We start from the raw sequence: 24078 nt of genomic DNA, 5'->3' as shown, positions 1-24078 counted from the left end.
GCTGGTAAAACTGTATGCCTCATTTGTTTTTCCATCTCTTGGGGATCACTGTCCTTCATTACCTGATGTATGTCTCTTGTATATTATTCTGAATATTTTGTCAACATTTTAGTTGCTGCAGGCAGGAGGAAAGAGGATCAGACTGGTCCCTGTCACTGCATCTTGCTTGGAAGTGTAAGTCTCTTCCTTTTGTTTTAAAATTAGTTATAGGGTTCTGGGAACTATAAAAGTCTGATTCTACTACTAAACTTATGTTCTTCTGCCTTCCTTAATGGCTTTACAGTTGAAAATTTATAGCCCTATCTATAAACAATTTAATATTTTAAGAATAATATTTAAGCTTGAGGTTTAGATTAAATGGTCATCATGTCTTAGCAGTCACTGACGGATATCTCTAATGTGTATCTTAAGGAAGGAAGGGGAGAGAATCCATGTGCAAATCCACCTGCACTTTAAACTATAGCTCTGGGACTTCCTCTGTGGTCCAGTGGCCAAGATTCTGTGCTCCCAATACAGGGGGCCCAGGGAACTAGATCCTGTGTGCCACAACTAAGACCTGGCATAGCCAAATATATAAGTAAATATTTAAAAGAAAATAAAATAAGACTATAGTTTCTGATGGCGCAGGAATTCTCTGCAAAGTATTTGTCTACCTTTATAAAGCAGAGATAATAGTAAAGGTTTTTAGCATTTTCTTGTCAGTGTTAAGTCATAAAGATTGTCAAGCTCATTAAAATTAAAGAATAAATTTATTTAAAAGTTGACACTTCAGGCAGGAATTTTTCAATTATAACAGCAAACGTTTCTTTAGCACTTACTATATAACAGGCCCTTTGCTAGGTGCTTTAAGTACTTTTTCTCAAGTAAACATGACAATCTTATAGGTATGGTCCATTACAAACCTCACTGAACAGATAAGAAAACTGAGGCTCAGACAATCAAAGTGAGGTTGAAAGTAAGATTTCTTTCTCTTATTAAAGTACTTATTGAGTACTTAATAAGCCAGGCACTCTTCTAGATCCTGGGAGCATAACAGTGGGGATAAAAAAAATCTCTGACCCTAAGAGTTTATACTGTTAACACATAATCTCTTCATAGCAATAAAAATTAGTAAATTTTTTGTGCCTGGTGCCATATCAAAAGTTAAAACTGCAAAAGTGATGAATTTATGTCACTGAGGGAAATAAATATAATTTTAAAAGCAGAGGAAACATTCTTTGTAAAGTAGTTTTATCTACTAAGTACAAATTTGGCAGTCTCCAAGACCCTGCTCTTTACTACTCCATATTAGCTCTACATCACAGTACATTTCAGAAAGAGATGCATTAAAAAAATCAAAATAAATAAAAAGCTGAAATATTAAAACTATCTGGGAACTTTGCAACCTACTACAATTTCTTGACTCCAATGACAGATGATAAACAAGAAACAAAATGACAAATATGGTATTGGTCAAATTAATATTAAAGAAATGCTCAAATTTTCATAGACTATACATTTATTTTTGACTAGAAAGAGCCTCTTATCAACTTGTACACAGGAAATATATTTGCTATTTCAGGAATGTAAAGATGGTGCTTCCTTTGTATATATACATGTAAAATGTTCAAGTCTCAGAACAAAACAAACAGAACTATGCATACCTCTACAGCAGGTACAATGTCTATGCCAACAGTTAGAAATTCTTCAAACTTCAGAAATGGGTTAAAGCAGCTGCCAACGTCAAGTAATCTGATCTTTCCTGAGGTTTGTAGCAACCTAAAAATAGATTATTTTCAGTATGCTTTTTATAATATGAAATAAAATATAAGAAAAATTCAAACATTTGAGAATAAAAAAATATATAGACTATTGGCTTTTTGGTCTCAGGATCCCTTTACATGTTTAAAAATTACTGAGGGCCTTGAAGAACTCTTTTGTTTATGCAAGTTATATCTACCAATAATACCATGTTTGAAACTAAAACTCAGTGGTTTAAAAACATTAATTCATAATGAAAATCTAAATTAGAAAGGTAGTAAAAGTGAGTTATTGTTTTACATTTTTTCAAGCCTCTTTAATGTCTGGCTTAATAGAAGACGAACAGATTCTCTTTATCTGCTTTTCATTCAAGCTGTTGTAATATCACATGCCATGAAATTTCTAGAAAACTCAACACTAGATTCAAGAGAGACTGAAAGTAGAAAAGGCAAATGACATTTTAGTATTATTATGAAAATAATTTCCTCCCCAAAGAGACCCTGGAAGGCTCTCAGATTCCTAGATCGCATTTTGAAAACTATAGATGAAAGAATCCATTCACGAATTAATTCTCAGTTGCCAATATAGTGATGTCAATGACTTGAGGACCAAAGAGAAAAGCTGTTATAGAATAGTATTTTTTAAGTAATGAAAAAATTTTATTTTGTGCAGGAGCATGTCTTATTTACAAAAGTAGTAGGAAAAAAGAAGGTAACCAAACTATACATGATCATTAAAGTTAGTAAAATGCAGCTAATATGGATCTGAAGAAGTGAAGTGAAGTTAAAGTCTCTTAGTCGTGTCCAACTCTTTGTGAACCCATGGGCAGTCCATGGAATTCTCTAGGCCAGAATACTGGAGTGGATAGCGTTTCCCTTCTCCAGGGAATCTTCCCAACCCAGGGATCAAACCCAGGTCTCCCACTTGCAGGCGCTTCTTTACCAGCTGAGCCACAAGGGAAGCCCAATATGGATCTCAGTTCAGTTCAGTCGCTCAGTCGTGTCTGACTCTTTGCGACCCCTTAAGTTGCAGCATGCCAGGCCTCCCTGTCCATCACCAACTTCTGGAGTTCACTCAAACTCACGTCCATCGAGTCAGTGATGCCATCCAGCCATCTCATCCTCTATTGTTCCCTTCTCCTCCTGCCCCCAATCCCTCCCAGCATCAGAGTCTTTTCCAATGAGTCAACTCTTCGCATGAGGTGGCCAAAGTACTGGAGTTTCAGCTTTAGCATCATTCTTTCCAAAGAACACCCAGGGCTGATATCCTTTAGGATGGACTGGTTGGATCTCCTTGCAGTCCAAGGGACTCTTAAAGAGTCTTCTCCAACACCACAGTTCAAAAGCATCAATTCTTCGGCGCTCAGCCTTCTTCACAGTCCAACTCTCACATCCATACATGACCACAGGAAAAACCATAGCCTTGACTAGACAGACCTTTGTTGGCAAAGGTAATGTCTCTGCTTTTGAATATGCTATCTAGGTTGGTCATAATTCTCCTTCCAAGGAGTAAACGTCTTTTAATTTCATGGCTGCAGTCACCATCTGCAGTGATTTTAGAGCCCCCAAAAATAAAGTCTGACACTGTTTCCCCATCTATTTGCCATGAAGTGATGGGACTAGATTCCATGATCTTCGTTTTCTGAATGTTGAGCTTTAAGCCAACTTTTTCACTCTCCTCTTCACTTTCATCAAGAGGCTTTTTAGTTCCTCTTCACTTTGTGCCATAACGGTGGTGTCATCTGCATATCTCAGGTTATTGATATTTCTCTCGGCAATATTGATTCCAGCTTGTGCTTCTTCCTGCTCAGCGTTTCTCATGATGTACTCTGCATGTAAGTTAAACAAGCAAGGTGACAGTATACAGCCTTCTACAAGCAGCAAATAAGGATGAAGGAAAACAGTGGAATTTTGTTGGTCTAGTTTTCAGATGGTAAAGCAATAAAAATCAACTTCAGACATGCATTTTCACTGATATTTAGAAATTTTTTCTGAATAAATTATGAGTAGATACTGGAAACATAAAGGAAAGAAATATAGTGAAATAACTGAGTAAATAAATGGAATCCTGGGTTCTTTAAAGTCTATAGGGCACAAAAAAATCTGCCCAGCTTCTGTTCCTTATACCTTGGCTGGTATTCTGCCATAGGATCCGTTAGAGAGGTCTTAAACTATACTAAGTTAAGCTCCTAGAAAAGGCACTGTAAGTCAAAATAATATACTGATTTTTTTTCATAAAGGAATGCAATAAATAGGGGTATGTTTTTAACCAATAGCCTGATGCCCTAACATTTTATAGAAATGACCAGAATCACCATCTGATCATAAATGAACTATACACAGAATCAGTCCTGTACAGGACATGGCAGGTTATAGTACTGTAAAAACAATATGAACAAATTAAAATATTTTTGTCAATAAAATTTTATTTAAAAATTCATCTAAAGAGGGGGTTATGAGGGTATAAAGAAATAAAAGAATTAGCACTCTCAGCAAAAAGAGTTGCTCCTTGGGCTCAAGAGGTAATTTTCTGTACTGCAGCAAAATCAAGAAGTCGATTATTGTGTAGTTCAAGTGACATGTATACCAATCATCTGTAAAGCTGAATTAAATTTAGTGATACTTTAAATATCACAATACCCTAGCTCCAAGGAAGAAGGCGACAAGCAAACTTCTGTGGTATAGGTTGCAAGCTGTCAAATGGAGCAAAAGACTGAGTAGATAGAAACCATGGAAATGCTTTGCATATAGTTGACATTTACTGAATTAACAAATATGAATACTCAAATCATAACCAGTTATACTAAATGAGAACCTGTAACAATCTGTAATGTTAAATACATCACTAGATTGCCATTCTAATCCTTACATGGGGCTATGGTTAAGAACAGGAGTTCTGGAATCAGAGAGACTTAAAACGTGATTCATGTCTCCATATCACACAGTCCTTTACCTGTGTGATATGGAGACAACAATGATAGCCACACTTAAGAGTTGTTTCCAGGATTAAATGAGATAATGCATTTATGTTTGACCTAGTATGTGGTACTTGGTAAATGCTCAAAAAAGTGGTAGATATTGTTAGCTATTAATATCCTGTTATATTATAAAATCCTATGTGGTTTGTCCACTAATGACCTTCCTAAACATAGTAAAAGCAGAATTTGCCTCACACTATTCTGATAGATCTAGTAAACTGGGTAGAACAAAATTTGTAATAGTCTTTTAAAAGGTGCTTCTTATAAACTTTCTACCTGAATAGAGTATTCTGAATCATTTAAGTTGATTCAACATTAAATATGAAAGTGGAAGTCACTCAGTTGTATCCTACTCTTTGCAACCCCATGGACTATAGTCCATGGAATTCTCCAGGCCAGAATACTGGAGTGGGTAGACTTTCCCTTCTCCAGGGGATCTTCCCAACCAGGGATTGAATCCAGGTCTCATGCATTGCAGGCGGTTTCTTTACCAGCTGAGCCACAAGAGGGGTTTCCCTGGTGGCTCCCAGTTGTGGTCAGTGCCCCTGATACTGCAATAGGCCATGGTCAACCCACGTCTCTGCCAGAGACTCCTGGACACGCACAGGCAAGTCTGGATCAGTCTCTTGTGGGGTCACTGCTCCTTTCTCCTGGGTCCTGGTGCACACAAGGTTTTGTTTGTGCCCTCCAAGAGTCTCTGTTTCCTCAGTCCTGTGGAAGTTCTGTAATCAAATCCCACTGGCCTTCAAAGTCAAATTCCTTGGGGATTCTCAGTCTTTTTTGCCAAATCCCTAAGTTGGGAAGTCTGCTGTGGAGCCTAGAACTTTTGAAGCAATGTGAGAACTTCTTTGGTATAATTGTTCTCCAGTTTGTCTCTTGCCCACCCAGCGGCTCTTCCCAGATAGTGGATGGTGCTAGTGGTAAAGGACCTGCCTGCCGACACAGGAGATGTGGGTTCAATCCCTAGATCCCCAGGAGAAGGAAATGGCAATCCAATCCAGAATTCTTGTTTGAAAAATTCCATGGACAGAGTAGCCTGGTGGGCTACAGTTCATGGAGCTGCAAAGAGACACTTTTTAATATAATTTAATATAATGGAATCGGAGAAGGCAATGGCACCCCACTCCAGTACTCTTGCCTGGAAAATCCCATGGCCGGAGGAGCCTGGTGGGCTACAGCCCATGGGGTCGCTAGGAATCGGACACAACTGAGCGACTTCACTTTCACTTTTTACTTTCATGCACTGGAGAAGGAAATGGCAACCCACTCCAGTGTTCTTGCCTGGAGAATCCCAGGGACAGGAGAGCCTGGTGGGCTACCATCTCTGGGGTCGCACAGAGTTGGACACAACTGAAGTGACTTAGCAGCAGCAATATAATGGAATAACTTAATAACATTGTTGTTCAGTCGTTAAGTCATGTCTGACTCTTTGCAACCCCATGGACTGCAGCATGCCAGGCTTCCCTGTCCTTCACTATCTCCTAGAGTTTGCTCAAATTCATGTCCATTGAGTTGGTGATGCTATATAACCATCTCATCCTTTGCTGCCCTTTTCTCCTTTCACTTTCAATCTTTCCCAGCATCAGGGTCTTTTCCAATGAGTTGTCCTTTCGCATTAGGTGGCCCAAGTATTGGAGCTTCAGCTTCAGCATCAGTCCTTCCAATGAATATTCAGGGATGATTTCCTTTAGCACTGACTAGTTTGATCTCCTTGCTGTCCAAGGGACTCTCAAGAGTTCTCCACCACCACAATTTGAAAGCATCAATTCTTCAGTGCTCAGCCTTCTTTATGGTCCAACTCTCAAATCTGTACCTGACTACTGGAAAAACCATAGCTTTGACTGTACAGATCTTTGTTGGCAAAGTGATGTCTTTGCTTTTTAATATGCTGTCTAGGTTTGTCAAAGTTTTCCTTCCATACAGCAAGCATCTTTTAATTTCATGGCTACAGTTATCTTTGGCAGTGATTTTGGAGGCCAAGGGAAAAAAAAAACCATCACTGCTTCTATTTTTTCCCCTTCTATTTGCCATGAAGTGATGGGAGCAGATGTCATGTTCTTAAGTTTTTTGAATGTTGAGTTTTAAGCCAGCTTTTTCACTCTCCTCTTTCACCATCATCTAGAGGCTCTTTAGTTGCTCTTCACTTCCTGCCATTAGCATGGTATCAACTGCATATCTAAGGTTGTTGCTCTCAGTAATACACTTAATCCATTTCAAATTTCTTTGGTTTAGCTCTGCAATTTTTTTTTTGTTGTTGTTATATCAAACATATATTTACAGTTTAAACACTAATCACACAGTGAACAGAACATCCAAATAAATACTACCCAGGTCAAGAAATAACACTCTGCATCCTAGAAACACAATCCTCCCTGACAACATCCCCTACCCATTCTGTAAAGGCAGCCACTGTCCTGATTTTAGTGATAAACATTCCCTTGGTTTCCTTTTATAGTCTTCCCACCATGAATGTTTTCTGAGTAATACAGTTTCACACTACACATTTGCTTTTGTGACTTTCTTCTTTCACTTAATATAAATTTGTGAAGGTCATCTGTGTTTCTATAATTTAATTCAGATTCATTGCTGTGTGTAGTACCTTTTACACAACACATCCCATTGTGATTTTGATGAGAATGGCACTGAGTCTAAAGATCATTTGGGAAGAATTAACATCTTTACAATATCAAGTCTTCTAATGTATGGACATACTATTATTCTCCATCTACTTAGGTTTCTTTCATTGTCTCCAAATAGCTTTAACAATTTCTCTTAAAGGTCCCATGTATATTTTATTGGATTTATATTTCTTGTTAGCTCAAGAAATTTCTTGTTAGCATCATTTTTCCCCCCTATGGATAAACCCTCTTTTTTAAAAAAAAAATTTAGTTTTTCATTGTTGGTTACAGAAATGCAACTCATTTTGTATAATGATTTGTATCCAGCAGCTTGACTAAGTTTCCGTTATTTCAATTGCTAATCTGTATATTATTTTGAGTATTCTAGTCTAGGTACATAGTTACATGAAATCTGTGAAAAACAATATTTCTTATTTCTTTTCTTGTCTATCCATCCACCCACCCACCCATCCGTCTATTTTTTGCCTCACTGCTTTTCCCAGGACTTCTGCTGTTCAGCTGCTAAGTCGTGTCTGACTCTTTGTCACCCCATGGACTAGAGCACACCAGGCTTTCCTGTCCTTCACTATCTCCCAGTGTTTGCTCAAACTTCAGGCTTCTAATACAGTACTGAACAGGACTAATACAAGCAGTTACTATTTTGTTTTCAGTCTCAGGAGAGACATTAAGTATAAGTTTACAATTAATATATGATTCACTATTAAACACAATGACTGCGGCAGGTTTTATATAGAAACCTTGATAAAGCTGAAGAAGCTCTTCTTATACTTTGCTAGTTCCTTTTGTAAAAAAAAATTTCACAGAAATCGATGTTGGATTTTATGAAATGCACTCTACTCAGCTACTGAGATATGACTTTAATTTGTTTACGTGATACAGTACACTCAATTCTGTGGTGTTAAATCAAGCCTGCATTATTGGGAATAATCTGATTTGGTTTTGATAAATTATTCTTTTTATACATTATTTGTTTTATATATGTATATATAACTGGTTCTATCTGTGGTGGTTCTGGTCTATAAAGTCATCACAATCACTGAACCATGCTACTAAGGGAAACAGAAAATTATGCCTCTGATTACAATACTTTAATTATCAGATCAACATATAACTTGGATTTATGTGTATTTCTGTTTAAAAGTAACTTATTTAATATATATTACAACGCATCAACACTGAACTCACAACCAACACCATTATAACTCATGCCTAAGGGAGGCATGGAGAAGGCAATGGCACCCCACTCCAGTACTCTTGCCTGGAAAATCCCATGGATGGAGGACCCTGGTAGGCTGCAGTCCATGGGGTCACTAACAGTCGGACACGACTTAGCGATTTCACTTTAACTTTTCACTTTCATGCATTGGAGAAGGAAATGGCAACCCACTCCAGTGTTCTTGCCTGGAGAATGCCAGGGACGGGGGAGCCTGGTGGGCTGCCATCTATGGGGTCGCAGAGTCAGACACGACTGAAGCGACTTAGCAGCAGTAGCAGCAAGGGAGGCATATCTAATATAGTACATTCTCTGTAAGGCGTAATACAGCCTTCTTGTTTTTAGATACACTTTGTTTATGTTTAGGGGTCACTTAAAAAGTAAAATCAATAAAAAGTGCAAAAAATGTACTCTAAATAGACTGAAATGGGACATTTTTATACTTGAGAATTGAACAATAAGGAAGAGCTTGCCTTGCTCAACTTCAGCTAGGAAGGTGTATGTCAGATGACTTAAATTTTTCGCCACACTGAGCATGTCCACAAATGAGACTGAAAATACCAAGGGTACTGATTTTGGAATTAAATTTTATTGATTAGGTGAATTTGAAGATATGGAATTTTTGAATAATGAAGATAAACAGAGTGTACACCCACCCACACACACATATATATTTGCAGCTATGTTCACTCATTATGCCAGCAAATTTGGAAAACTCAGCAGTGGCCACAGGACTGGAAAAGGTCAGTTTTCATTCCAATTGCTAAGAAAGGCAATGCCAAAGAATGCTAAAACTATCGCACATTGCACTTCTCTCACAGGCTAGTAAAGTAATGCTCAAAATTCTCCAAGCCAGGCTTCAGCAATATGTGAACCGTGAACTTCCTGATGTTCAAGCTGGTTTTAGAAAAGGCAGAGGAACCAGAGATCAAGTTTCCTGGATCAAGGAAAAAGCAAGAGATTTCCAGAAAAGCATCTATTTCTGCTTTATGGACTATGCCAAAGCCTTTGACTGTGTGGATCACAATCAACTGTGGAAAATTCTGAAAGAGATGGGAATACCAGACCACCTGATCTGCCTCTTGAGAAATCTGTATGCAGGTCAGGAAGCAACAGTTAGAACTGGACATGGAATGACAGATTGGTTCCAAATAGGAAAAGGAGTACGTCAAGGCTGTATTTGTCACCCTGCTTATTTAACTTATATGCAGAGTACATCATGAGAAACGCTGATCAGTCACTCAGTCATGTCCAACTCTTTGCGACCCCATGAATTGCAGCACACCAGGCCTCCCTGCCCATCACCAACTCCCAGAGTTCACTCAGACTCACATTCATCGAGTCAGTGATGCCATCCAGCCATCTCATCCTCTGTCGTCCCCTCCTCCTCCTGCCCCAATCCCCCCCAGCATCAGAGTTTTTTCCAATGAGTCAACTCTTCGCATGAGGTGGCCAAAGTCCTGGAGTTTCAGCTTTAGTATCATTCCTTCCAAAGAAATCCCAGGGCTGATCTCCTTCAGAATGGACTGGTTGGATCTCCTTGCAGTCCAAGGGACTTTCAAGAGTCTTCTCCAACACCACAGTTCAAAAGCATCAATTCTTTGGACCTCAGCCTTCTTCACAGTCCAATCATACATGACCACAGGAAAAACCATAGCCTTGACTAGACGAACCTTTGTTGGCAAAGTAATGTCTCTGCTTTTGAATATGCTATCTAGGTTGGTCATAACTTTCCTTCCAAGGAGTAAGCGTCTTTTAATTTCATGGCTGCAGTCACCATCTGTAGTGATTTTGGAGCCCAGAAAAATAAAGTCTGACACTGTTTCCCCATCTATTTCCCATGAACTGGTGGGACCGGATGCCATGATCTTCGTTTTCTGAATGTTGAGCTTTAAGCCAACTTTTTCACTCTCCACTTTCACTTTCATCAAGAGGCTTTTGAGTTCCTCTTCACTTTCTGCCATAAGGGTGGTGTCATCTGCATATCTGAGGTTATTGCTATTTCTCCCGGCAATCTTGATTCCAGCTTGTGCTTCATCCAGCCCAGCGTTTCTCATGATGTACTCTGCATATAAGTTAAATAAGCAGGGTGACAATATACAGCCTTGACGAACTCCTTTTCCTATTTGGAACCAGTCTGTTGTTCCATATCAGTTCTAACTGTTGCTTCCTGACCTGCATACAGATTTCTCAAGAGGCAGATCAGGTGGTCTGGTATTCCCATCTCTTTCAGAATTTTCCACAGTTGATTGTGATCCACACAGTCAAAGGCTTTGGCATAGTCCATAAAGCAGAAATAGATGCTTTTCTGGAACTCTCTTGCTTTTTCCATGATCTGGCGGATGTTGGCAATTTGATCTCTGGTTCCTCTGCCTTTTCTAAAACCAGCTTGAACATCAGGAAGTTCACGGTTCACATATTGCTGAAGCCTGGCTTGGAGAATTTTGAGCATTACTTTACTAGCCTGTGAGATGAGTGCAATTGTGCATTAGTTTAAGCATTCTTTGGCATTGCCTTTCTTTGGGACTGGAATGAAAACTGGAATGAAATACAGTTCTGTGTATTCTTGCCATCTCTTCTTAATATCTTCTGCTTCTGTTAGGTTCATACCATTTCTGTCCTTTATCGAGACCATCTTTACATGAAATGTTCCTTTGGTATCTCTGATTTTCTTGAAGAGATCTCTAGTCTTTCCCATTCTGTTGTTTTCCTCTATTTCTTTGCATTGATCACTGAAGAAGGCTTTCTTATCTCTTCTTGCTATTCTTTGGAACTCTGCATTCAGATGCTTATGTCTTTCCTTTTCTCCTTTGCTTTTCGCTTCTCTTCTTTTCACAGCTATTTGTAAGGCCTCCCCAGACAGCCATTTTGCTTTTTTGCATTTCTTTTCTATGGGAATGGTCTTGATCCCTGTCTCCTGTACAATGTCACGAACCTCATTCCATAGTTCATCAGGCACTCTATCTATCAGATCTAGGCCCTTAAATCTATTTCTCACTTCCACTGTATAATCATAAGGGATTTGATTTAGGTCATACCTGAATGGTCTAGTGGTTTTCCCTACTTTCTTCAATTTAAGTCTGAATTTGGCAATAAGGAGTTCATGGTCTGAGCCACAGTCAGCTCCCGGTCTTGTTTTTGCTGACTGTATAGAGCTTCTCCATCTTTGGCTGCAAAGAATATAATCAATCTGATTTCGGTGTTGACCATCTGGTGATGTCCATGTGTAGAGTCTTCTCTTGTGTTGTTGGAAGAGGGTGTTTGTTATGACCAGTGCATTTTCTTGGCAAAACTCTATCAGTCTTTGCCCTGCTTCATTCCGTATTCCAAGGCCAAATTTGCCCGTTACTCCAGGTGTTTCTTGACTTCCTACTTTTGCATTCCAGTCCCCTATAATGAAAAGGACATCTTTTTTGGGTGTTAGTTCTAAAAGGTCTTGTAGGTCTTCATAGAACCGTTCAACTTCAGCTTCTTCAGCGTTACTGGTTGGGGCACAGACTTGGATTACTGTGATATTGAATGGTTTGCCTTGGAAACCAAGAGATCATTCTGTTGTTTTTGAGATTGCATCCAAGTACTGCATTTCGGACTCTTTTGTTGACCATGATGGCCACTCCATTTCTTCTGAGGGATTCCTGCCCGCAGTAGTAGATATAATGGTCATCTGAGTTAAATTCACCCATTCCAGTCCATTTGAGTTCGCTGATTCCTAGAATGTCAACATTCACTCTTGCCATCTCTTGTTTGACCACTTCCGATTTGCCTTGATTCATGGACCTGACATTCCAGGTTCCTATGCAATATTGCTCTTTACGGCATCGGACCTTGCTTCTATCACCAGTCACATCCACAGCTGGGTATTCTTTTTGCTTTGCCTCCATCCCTTCATTCTTTCTGGAGTTATTTCTCCACTGATCTCCAGTAGCATATTGGGCACCTACTGACCTGGGGAATTTCTCTTTCAGTATCCTATCATTCTGCCTGTTCATACTGTTCGTGGGGTTCTCAAGCCAACCTAGATAGCATATTCAAAAGCAGAGACATTATTTTGCCAACAAAGGTCTGTCTAGTCAAGGCTATGGTTTTTCCTGTGGTCATGTATGGATGTGAGAGTTGAACTGTGAAGAAGGCTGAGCGCCGAAGAATTGATGCTTTTGAACTGTGGTGCTGGAGAAGACTCTTGAGAGTCCCTTGGACTGCAAGGAGATCCAACCAGTCCATTCAGAAGGAGATCTGCCCTGGGATTTCTTTGGAAGGAATGATGCTAAAGCTCAAACTCCAGTCCTTTGGCCACCTCATGCGAAGAGTTGACTCATTGGAAAAGACTCTGATGCTGGGAGGGATTGGAGGCAGGAGGAAAAAGGGACGACAGAGGATGAGATGGTTGGATGGCATCACTGACTCGATAGATGTGAGTCTGAGTGAATTCTGGGAGCTTGTGATGGACAGGGAGGCCTGGCGTGCTCCGATTCATGGGGTCGCAAAGAATCGGACACGACTGAGGGACTGAACTTAACTAAACTGATGTTCATGAATGAGACCAGGCTATAATTTTCCACTCTTGTACTGTCCACAGAGAGTTTTCATGTCAAGGTTATGCTAGATTCTTAAGGTGAGTACAGGAAAATTCTTTTCATTCTATTTTTAAGAGTATGTGTAAGAATAGACTTCATTTTCCCTTTAATGCTTATTAGAACTTGCTGTTAAAGCCATTTAGGCCTAGAGTCTTATTTATGAAAAGATTTTTAACCACTAATTTAATTTCTTTATTATTAACATCCACAGAGTTATTCAGTATCCTTCTACTATCTTTTAAATGTCTTCAGTAGGTATTGCTATATTCACCCTTTTTAATATTGTAATTGGTTTTTGTGACTTTTGTTTTTTGGGATGTACCTCACCCAGAGATTTCCAATTTTAATGGTCATTATAAAATTCCAGTGTTTATATTTGTTGACTTTTTCTACCTTCCTGCTGTTTATTTTTTTCACTTTTTTGGTGGGGAAGGAGCTTATTTGCTGAGTTATCTTTGACTTTTTCTTTTAACTCTTTAAAAACAATTTTATTTATTTATTCACTTTTGGCTGTGCTGGGTCTTCACTGCTTTGCAGGTTTTTCTCTAGTTGCAGCGAGCAAGGGCTCCTCTCTAGTTGTAGTGTGCAGGATTCTCACTGTGGTGGCTTCTCTTGCTGCAGAGCATGGACTCTAGGTTGTGTTGCAGCTCTTAGGGTATAGAGCACAGGCTCAATAGTTGTGGCTCATGAGCTTAGTTACTCTGTGGCATGTGGGATCTTCCCAGACCAGGGATTGGACCCATGTCTCCTGCACTGGCAGGAAGATTCTTAACCACTGAGCCATCAGGGAAGCAGATCTTTAACTTCTTGAGATAGACTCTTAATTCATTAGTTTTCAGTTTTTCTTTATACTATATGCATTTAAGCTATAAATTTTCCTTTAAGTGATGCTATAGCTATACCCGAAAGTTTCAATAAAAAGCATTTTTGTGACATTTTTTGACAAAAAATTCTTCACAAAATATTATTTAGTTGAAAATATTTTCTAATTTTTATTATAATTTTTCAGCTTATGGGTTTTTTGGGGGAGGTTATTTACTAATTTCTAAACCTTTGGGTACTTTCTAACTCCCATTTGATACTAATTTCTTGCTTAATAGCATTGTCTGTAAATTCAACCCTTTGAGTCTTACTGACATTTGCCTTATAAATTTTTATAAATTAATAACATTTTAAATATCTACTATAATTTTTAAATAACATTTGTGGTAAATGTTACCTGTACAGTATAGTTGAAATGAATTATTTTGTAGTTTTGGGGTACACTATTCTACATGTTGGAGAAGGCAATGGCACCCCACTCCAGTACTCTTGCCTGGAAAATCCCATGGACTGGGGAGCCTGGTGGGCTGCTGTCTATGGGGTCGCACAGAGTCGGACAGGACTGCGCGACTTCACTTTCACTTTTCACTTTCATGCACTGGAGAAGGAAATGGCAACCCACTCCAGTGTTCTTGCCTGGAGAATCCCAGGGATGGGGGAGCCTGGTGGGCTGCCGTCTATGGGGTCGCACAGAGTCAGATATGACTGAAGCGATTTAGCAGCAGCATTCTACATATGAGCCACCCTGGTGGCCTCAGGGGTTAAAGCATCTGCCTGCAATGCAGGAGACCTGGGTTTGATCCCTGGGTCAGGAAGATCCCCTGGAGAAGGAAATGGCAACTCACTCCGGTATTCTTGCCTGGAGAATCCCATGGACGGAGGAGCCTGGTAGGCTACAGTGCATGGGGTCGCAAAGAGTCAGACATGACTGAGCGACTTCACTTACTTATTCTACATATGGCTGTTAGGTTGTTAACTAAGTTGTTCAAATATTCTACTGTGAATGCCTGCTCTCTGTTATTGAGAATGTGTGTTAAAAATCTTAGATTTTTTTAAAGAAGCAGAAAAATATCTCTATAAATTGATAAAATAGCACCACCTTCATAATGTTGTATAAAGATTAAATGAGTTAACTACACACTATACACGAGGACAAAGAGTAAAGAAGGAATAATTACCAAAAGTTTAGTACAGTTAAAAAAAAAAGGCTCTGGAGACAGATAATCAATAGAACTCTATTTTTACTGGTGCTTTACTACCAAGTGACCTTAGAAATTTTACTTACCCGTTTTGTGTCTGTTTCCTCATATGTAAAATGAAAGGCCATTCTAATTCTAAAATTCTAGATCAGTTCTTGATAGAATAAAATATTACCCTCTTACTTATTTGAAATCTGTCTATATCAATATCCTGCTGAAAATAATCAAATAAGCAAAAACTAAGACTTAAAAAAATTACTATCTAGTGAATTCTCCTGAGGTCTAAATTTCATGAAAATCTATTCTGTCAGATTGTTCATGGACATCTAACAGCAGCAAAGCTCTAAGGGGCACTTTTTTTTGATGTGTCATATATAGGATAAAAACTGGCATAATTATGGCACTGTGTCAGATACAATTCTAATGAACCAAAGTCTTTCCCTGGATGTAGAATGGAAAGGGACTCTTATCACTTAGGATACCTCTGCTTGAGACTCTCTACCAGTAGTTCTTAATTTTTTGGGTAATATACTTCTTTGAGTATCTGATGAAATTTACGGCCATTTCCCCCTAGAAAACAATACATATATGATACACAAGTCACACTTTGCTATTATTCAGGGTGGTTCATAGACTTTGCTTGGATTATCTTGAGTTTCCATGTATAGGCAGTGATGATGAAGACAAGGTTTTATAGAATCACTGTCTTGGTCTGGTACAGTTTAGTGGCAAGGAACAGAAAACCACTTAAACTAGCTTAAGTAAAAGGCAAATTTATCTTAAATATGAAAAGATACCTCACGGAATTCAACTTTAAGAAGTACAGTTGGGACAGAGGAGCCAAGATGGCGGAGGAGTAGGACGGAGAGAACACTTTCTCCCCCACAAATTCATCAAAAAAGCATTTAAACGTCGAGTAAATTCCACAAAACAACTTCTGAATGCCGGCAGAGGACATCAGGCACCCAGAAAAGCAACCCAAGTCTTCAAAAGGAGGTAGGAAAAAATATAAAAGACAAAAAAAGAGACAAAAGAGGGAGGGACGGAGTTGCATCCCGGGAAGGGAATCTTAAAAAGAGAGAAGTTTCCAAACACCAGGAAACCTTCTCACTGCCAAATCTGTGCCAAGCTTTGGAAGCACAGAGGGCAACATAACAGGGAGAAAAAATAAATAAACAATTAAAACTCACAGATTGCGAGCCCTACGGTAACTCCCCCAGCGGAGAAGCAGCGCAGACGCCTGCACACGCCTGCACACGCCATTAGCAAGCGGGGGCTGGGCAGGGAGGCGCGGCGCGGGCTGCATCACTTAGAGTAAGAACCTGGCCTAAATACCCTGAGCGCTATCTAAGCGAAATAATTTGGGCTAGCAAACCAGACTGTGGGATATCTACCACGTGAAAAGCCAGCCCTAACCTAAGACACCGCCAGGCCCGCGCACGGAACAAAGGACTGAACAGAGATAGCTGGCTGCAGACCTTCCCCCTCCGGTGACAGGCAGCCAGAGCCAGAAGGGGGCAATCGCAGCCCCAGAGAGACATTATCTATAAAACTGTAAGCAGCCTTCTTTGCTAACTAAAACTTCATGGGGGTCTGGACGGTCAACATCTGCCTGAGAAGGTGCGCCAGTTGTACACCCAGATAACCGAGTGGCGGGGAGGCGATAAGTCACAGCAATGGCGCTCGCCACACACCTCATCACCTGAGCTGCTCGGACCTGGGAAGAGCACAAAACGCAGGCCCAACCGAGTCTGCGCCTCTGAGGACTATCCGAGTGCCTGAACCTGAGCAGCTTGGACCTGGGAGGTGCATGCGGCCCAGGGCTGCCCTCGGATGGTTCCCGGTAGAACAACCTAGAGCCCGAGCAGTGTGGGCAGGGAGGCTACACGCGCCATGAGCAGGGGCAGACCCAATGTGGCTGACGCACTGCGAGCTCACACCAGTGTTATCTGTTTGCAGCATTCCTTCCGCCCTCCCCACAGTGAGACTGAACAAGTGAGCCTAAAAAAAAAAAAAAAAAAAGTGTCTTCCACCGTCCCCTTTGTGTCAGGGCGGAAACCAGACACTGAAGAGACCAGCAAACAGAAGAAGCTATAACAGACGGAACCGCCTTGGAAGCTACAGGCAATAGATTAAAACCCTGTGGTTATTACGGACTACATAGGAAGGGGCCTATAGATCTTGAGAAATATAAGTCCGACCAAGGAACTAGCCAAAAATGAACTGAACCCACAATACTCACAACAAAACCAGAGAAAGTCCTAGATATATTTTTACTATTTTTACGATCATTCTTTCTTTCTTTCTTTTTAATTAAAAAAAAATTTTTTTTAAGTCCTCTATTGTTCCTCTAATTTTCACTTTTATAACCTATTATTTTGCAAAAAAAAAAGACCCTATTTTTTTCTTCTTCAGCAAACTTCATAAATATATTTTATAATTTTTTGACCTTTTTTTTTTTTTTCTTATTTTCTTTAGCATTGTATTTTTGAAATTCCACTCTACTCTAGATTTTTAATTTTAGCTTTTTGGTATATGTTATCAATTTTGTACCTATAGTTTTTTTTTTATAATTTCTGTGACTTTTTTTTTTCCCTCTGTTTCTTTCTCATCTTCTTTTATATAACATTGTATATCTGAAATTCCAAACTCTACTCTAGATTTTTAATTTATGCTTTTTGGTATTTGATATCAATTTTGTACCTGTATTTTCTTTATATTTTTTACGACGTGTGTTTTTGTTTGTTTGTTTGTTTTCTCTCTTTATTTTTCTTCTTCTTTTTTTTAACATTGTATTTTTGAAATTCCAAACTCTACTCTAGATTTTTAACTTTTGCTTTTTGGTATTAGTTATCAATTTTGTACCTATATTTTCTTTATAATTTTCGCGACCTTGTTTGTTTTTGTTCGTTTTTTCTCTCTTTCTTTTCCTTCTTCTTTTCTTTAACATCATATTTTTGAAATTCCAAACCCTACTCTAGATTTTTAATTTTTGCTTTTATGTATTTGTTACCAATTTTGTACCTTTAATAACCCAATCTTCAGGACCCATTTTTCACTAGGGAGCGAGATTACTGGCTTGACTGCTCTCTCTCCCTTTGGACTCTCCTTTTTCTCCACCAGGTCGCCTGTGTCTCCTCCCTAACCCCTCTCTACTCTACCCAACTCTGTGAAATTCTGTGTGTTCCAGACGGTGGAGAACACTTAGGGAACTGATTACTGGCTGGATCTGTCTCCCTCCTTTTCATTCCCCCCTTCTATCCTTCTGGCCACCTCAGTCTCCTGCCTCCTTCTTCTCTTCTCTGTATAACTCCGTGAACATCTCTGAGTGGTCCAGTTGTGGAATGCACATAAGGAAGTGACTACTGGCTAGCCCACTCTCTCCACTATTGATTCCACTTCATCTCATTTGGGTCACCTCTAACTCCCTCCTCCCTCTTCTCTTCTCCATGTAATGCTGTGAACCTCTCTGAGTGACCCTCATGCTAGAGAAACTTTTCATCTTTAACGTAGATGTTTTATCAGTGGTGCAGTATAGAAGGAGAAGGTTTGAAACTACTGTAAAAATAAGATCAATAACGAAGCAGGAGGCTTAAGTCCAAACCCTGACTCCAGGGAACTCCTGACTCCAAGGAACAATAACTGACAGGAGCTCATCAAACGCCTCCATACTGACACTGAAACCAAGCACCACACAAGGGCCAACAAGTTCCAGAGCAAGACATACCAAGCAAATTCTCCAGCAACACAGGAACACAGCCCTGAGCTCCAAGATACAGGCTGCCCAAAGTCACCCCAAAACCACAGACATCTCATAACTCATTACTGGACATTTCATTGCACTCCAGAGAGAAGAAATACAGCTTCATCCACCAGAACATCGACACAAGCTTCCCTAACCAGGAAACCTTGACAAGCCACCTGTACAAACCCACACACACCGAGGAAACACCACAATAAAGAGAACTCCACAAACTGCCAGAATACAGAAAGGACACCCCAAACTCAGCAATTTAAACAAGATGAAGAGACAGAGGAATACCCAGCAGATAAAGGAACAGGATAAATGCCCACCAAACCAAACCAAAGAGCAAGAGATAGGGAATCTACCTGATAAAGAATTCCGAATAATGATAGTGAAATTGATCCAAAATCTTGAAATTAAAATGGAATCACAGATAAATAGCCTGGAGACAAGGATTGAGAAGATGCAAGAAAGGTTTAACAAGGACCTAGAAGAAATAAAAGAGAGTCAATATATAATGAATAATGCAATAAGTGAAATTTAAAACACTCTGGAGGCAACAAATAGTAGAATAACAGAGGCAGAAGATAGGATTAGTGAATTAGAAGATAGAATGGTAGAAATAAATGAATCAGAAAGGATAAAAGAAAAACGAATTAAAAGAAATGAGGACAATCTCAGAGATCTCCAGGACAATATTAAACGCTACAACATTCGAATCATAGGGGTCCCAGAAGAAGAAAACAAAAAGAAAGACCATGAGAAAATACTTGAGGAGATAATAGTTGAAAACTTCCCTAAAATGGGGAAGGAAATAATCACCCAAGTCCAAGAAACCCAGAGAGTCCCAAACAGGATAAACCCAAGGCAAAACACCCCAAGACACATATTAATCAAATTAACAAAGATCAAACACAAAGAATATTAAAAGCAGCAAGGGAAAAACAACAAACAACACACAAGGGAATTCCCATAAGGATAACAGCTGATCTTTCAATAGAAACTCTTCAAGCCAGGAGGGAATGGCAAGACATACTTAAAATGATGAAAGAAAATAACCTACAGCCCAGATTATTGTACCCAGCAAGGATCTCATTCAAGTATGAAGGAGAAATCAAAAGCTTTTCAGACAAGCAAAAGCTGAGAGAATTCAGCACCACCAAACCAGCTCTCCAACAAATACTAAAGGATTTTCTCTAGACAGGAAACACAAAAACGGTGTATAAATTCGAACCCAAAACAATAAAGTAAATGGCAAGAGGATCATACTTATCAATAATTACCTTATACGTAAATGGGTTGAATGCCCCAACCAAAAGACAAAGACTGGCAGAATGGATACAAAAACAAGACCCCTACATATGTTGTCTACAAGAGACCCACCTCAAAACAGGGGACACATACAGACTGAAAGTGAAGGGTTGGAAAAAGATTTTCCATGCAAATAGGGACCAAAAGAAAGCAGGAGTAGCAATACTCATATCAGATAAAATAGACTTTAAAACAAAGGCTGTGAAAAGAGACAAAGATGGTCACTACATAATTATAAATATATATGCACCCAACACGGGAGCACCGCAGTATGTAAGACAGATGCTAACAAGTATGAAAGGAGAAATTAACAATAACACAATAATAGTGGGAGACTTTAATACTCCACTCACACCTATGGATAGATCAACTAAATGGAAAATTAACAAGGAAACACAAACTTTAAACGATACAATAGACCAGTTAGACCTAATTGATATCTATAGGACATTTCATCCCAAAACAATGAATTTCACCTTTTTCTCAAGCGCACATGGAACCTTCTCCAGGATAGATCACATCCTGGGCCATAAAGCTAGCCTTGGTAAATTCAAAAAAATAGAAATCATTCCAAGCATCTTTTCTGACCACAATGCAGTAAGATTAGATCTCAATTACAGGAAAAAAACTATTAAAAATTCCAACATATGGAGGCTGAACAACACGCTGCTGAATAACCAACAAATCACAGAAGAAATCAAAAAAGAAATCAAAATTTGCATAGAAACGAATGAAAATGAAACCACAACAACCCAAAACCTGTGGGACACGGTAAAAGCAGTCCTCAGGGGAAAGCTCACAGCAATACAGGCACACCTCAAGAAACAAGAAAAAAGTCAAATAAATAACCTAACTCTACACCTAAAGCAACTAGAAAAGGAAGAAATGAAGAACCCCAGGGTTAGTAGAAGGAAAGAAATCTTAAAAATTAGAGCAGAAATAAATGCAAAAGAAACAAAAGAGACCATAGCAAAAATCAACAAAGCCAAAAGCTGGTTCTTTGAAAGGATAAATAAAATTGACAAACCATCAGCCAGACTCATCAAGAAACAAAGGGAGAAAAATCAAATCAATAAAATTAGAAATGAAAATGGAGAGATCACAACAGACAACACAGAAATACAAAGGATCATAAGAGACCACTATCAGCAATTATATGCCAATAAAATGGACAATGTGGAAGAAATGGAAAAATTCTTAGAAAAGTACAACTTTCCAAAACTCGACCAGGAAGAAATAGAAAATCTTAACAGACCCATCACAAGCACGGAAATTGAAACTATAATCAAAAATCTTCCAGCAAACAAAAGCCCAGGTCCAGAAGGCTTCACAGCTGAATTCTACCAAAAATTTAGAGAAGAGCTAACACCTATCCTGCTCAAACTCTTCCAGAAAATTGCAGAGGATGGTAAACTTCCAAACTCATTCTATGAGGCCACCATCACCCTAATACCAAAACCTGACAAAGATCCCACAAAAAAAGAAAACTACAGGCCAATATCACTGATGAACATAGATGCAAAAATCCTTACCAAATTCTAGCAATCAGAATCCAACAACACATTAAAAAGATCATACACCATGACCAAGTGGGCTTTATCCCAGGGATGCAAGGATTCTTCAATATCCGCAAATCAATCAATGTAATACACCACATTAACAAGTTGAAAAATCAAAACCATATGATTATCTCAATAGATGCAGAGAAAGCCTTTGACAAAGTTCAACATCCATTTATGATCAAAACTCTCCAGAAAGCAGGAATAGAAGGAACATACCTCAACATAATAAAAGCTATATATGACAAACCCACAGCAAACATTATCCTCAATGGTGAAAAATTGAAAGCATTTCCTCTAAAGTCAGGAACAAGACAAGGGTGCCCACTTTCACCATTACTATTCAACATAGTTTTGGAAGTTTTGGCCACAGCAATCAGAGCAGAAAAAGAAATAAAAGGAATCCAAATTGGAAAAGAAGAAGTAAAACTCTCACTGTTTGCAGATGACATGATCCTCTACATAGAAAACCCTAAAGACTCCACCAGAAAATTACTAGAACTAATCAATGACTATAGTAAAGTTGCAGGATATAAAATCAACACACAGAAATCCCTTGCATTCCTATACACTAATAATGAGAAAATAGAAAGAGAAATTAAGGAAACAATTCCATTCACCATTGCAACAGAAAGAATAAAATACTTAGGAATATATCTACCTAAAGAAACTAAAGACCTATATATAGAAAACTATAAAACACTGGTGAAAGAAATCAAAGAGGACACTAACAGATGGAAAAATATACCATGTTCATGGATTGGAAGAATCAATATAGTGAAAATGAGTATACTACCCAAAGCAATTTATAGATTCAATGCAATCCCTATCAAGCTACCAACAGCATTCTTCACAGAGCTAGAACAAATAATTTCACAATTTGTATGGAAATACAAAAAACCTCGAATAGCCAAAGCGATCTTGAGAAAGAAGAATGGAACTGGAGGAATCAACCTACCTGACTTCAGGCTCTACTACAAAGCCACAGTTATCAAGACAGTATGGTACTGGCACAAAGACAGAAATATAGATCAATGGAACAAAATAGAAAGCCCTGAGATAAATCCACGCACATATGGACACCTTATCTTTGACAAAGGAGGCAAGAATATACAATGGATTAAAGACAATCTCTTTAACAAGTGGTGCTGGGAAATCTGGTCAACCACTTGTAAAAGAATGAAACTAGAACACTTTCTAACACCATACACAAAAATAAACTCAAAATGGATTAAAGATCTAAACGTAAGACCAGAAACTATAAAACTCCTAGAGGAGAACATAGGCAAAACACTCTCCGACATACATCACAGCAGGATCCTCTATGACCCACCTCCCAGAATACTGGAAATAAAAGCAAAAATAAACAAATGGGACCTAATTAACCTTAAAAGCCTCTGTACATCAAAGGAAACTATTAGTAAGGTGAAAAGACAGCCTTCAGAATGGGAGAAAATAATAGCAAATGAAGCAACTGACAAACAACTAATCTCGAGAATATACAAGCAACTCCTACAGCTCAACTCCAGAAAAATAAATGACCCAATCAAAAAATGGGCCAAAGAACTAAATAGACATTTCACCAAAGAAGACATACAGATGGCTAACAAACACATGAAAAGATGCTCAACATCACTCATTATCAGAGAAATGCAAATCAAAACCACTATGAGGTACCATTTCACACCAGTCAGAATGGCTGCGATCCAAAAGTCTACAAGCAATAAATGCTGGAGAGAGTGTGGAGAAAAGGGAACCCTCTTACACTGTTGGTGGGAATGCAAACTAGGACAGCCACTATGGAGAACAGTGTGGAGATTCCTTAAAAAACTGGAAATAGAACTGCCTTATGATCCAGCAATCTCACTGCTGGGCATACACACTGAGGAAACCAGAACCGAAAGAGACACGTGTACCCCAATGTTCATCGCAGCACTGTTTATAATAGCCAGGACATGGAAGCAACCTAGATGTCCATCAGCAGATGAATGGCTAAGAAAGCTGTGGTACATATACACAATGGAGTATTACTCAGCCATTAAAAAGAATACATTTGAATCCGTTCTAATGAGGTGGATGAAACTGGAGCCTATTATACAGAGTGAAGTAAGCCAGAAAGAAAAACACCAATACAGTATACTAACGCATATATATGGAATTTAGAAAGATGGTAACGATAACCCTGTGTACGAGACAGCAAAAGAGACACTGATGTATAGAACAGTCTTATGGACTCTGTGGGAGAGGGAGAGGGTGGGAAGATTTGGGAGAATGGCATTGAAACATGTAAAATATCATG

The 24078-nt window shown here is 38.9% G+C and overlaps 1 protein-coding gene across 1 annotated transcript in view; it reads right to left on the bottom strand.

The window, feature by feature from the left end:
* The window catches only part of BMT2 (base methyltransferase of 25S rRNA 2 homolog), a 91963-nt gene that overhangs the window by 11957 nt on the left and 55928 nt on the right, over window positions 1–24078 (bottom strand). Inside the window, exon 4 of the mRNA XM_006073266.4 lies at window positions 1644–1758. Coding sequence (XP_006073328.1) covers window positions 1644–1758 — 115 coding nt within the window. The remainder of the gene's footprint in view (window positions 1–1643; window positions 1759–24078) is intronic.

This window comes from Bubalus bubalis, chromosome 8 (assembly GCF_019923935.1).
Source record: "Bubalus bubalis isolate 160015118507 breed Murrah chromosome 8, NDDB_SH_1, whole genome shotgun sequence".
Taxonomy (NCBI): domain Eukaryota; kingdom Metazoa; phylum Chordata; class Mammalia; order Artiodactyla; family Bovidae; genus Bubalus; species Bubalus bubalis.
The sequence above is the reverse complement of the archived record's forward strand: the minus strand, read 5'-3'. Positions and strand labels throughout refer to the sequence as shown.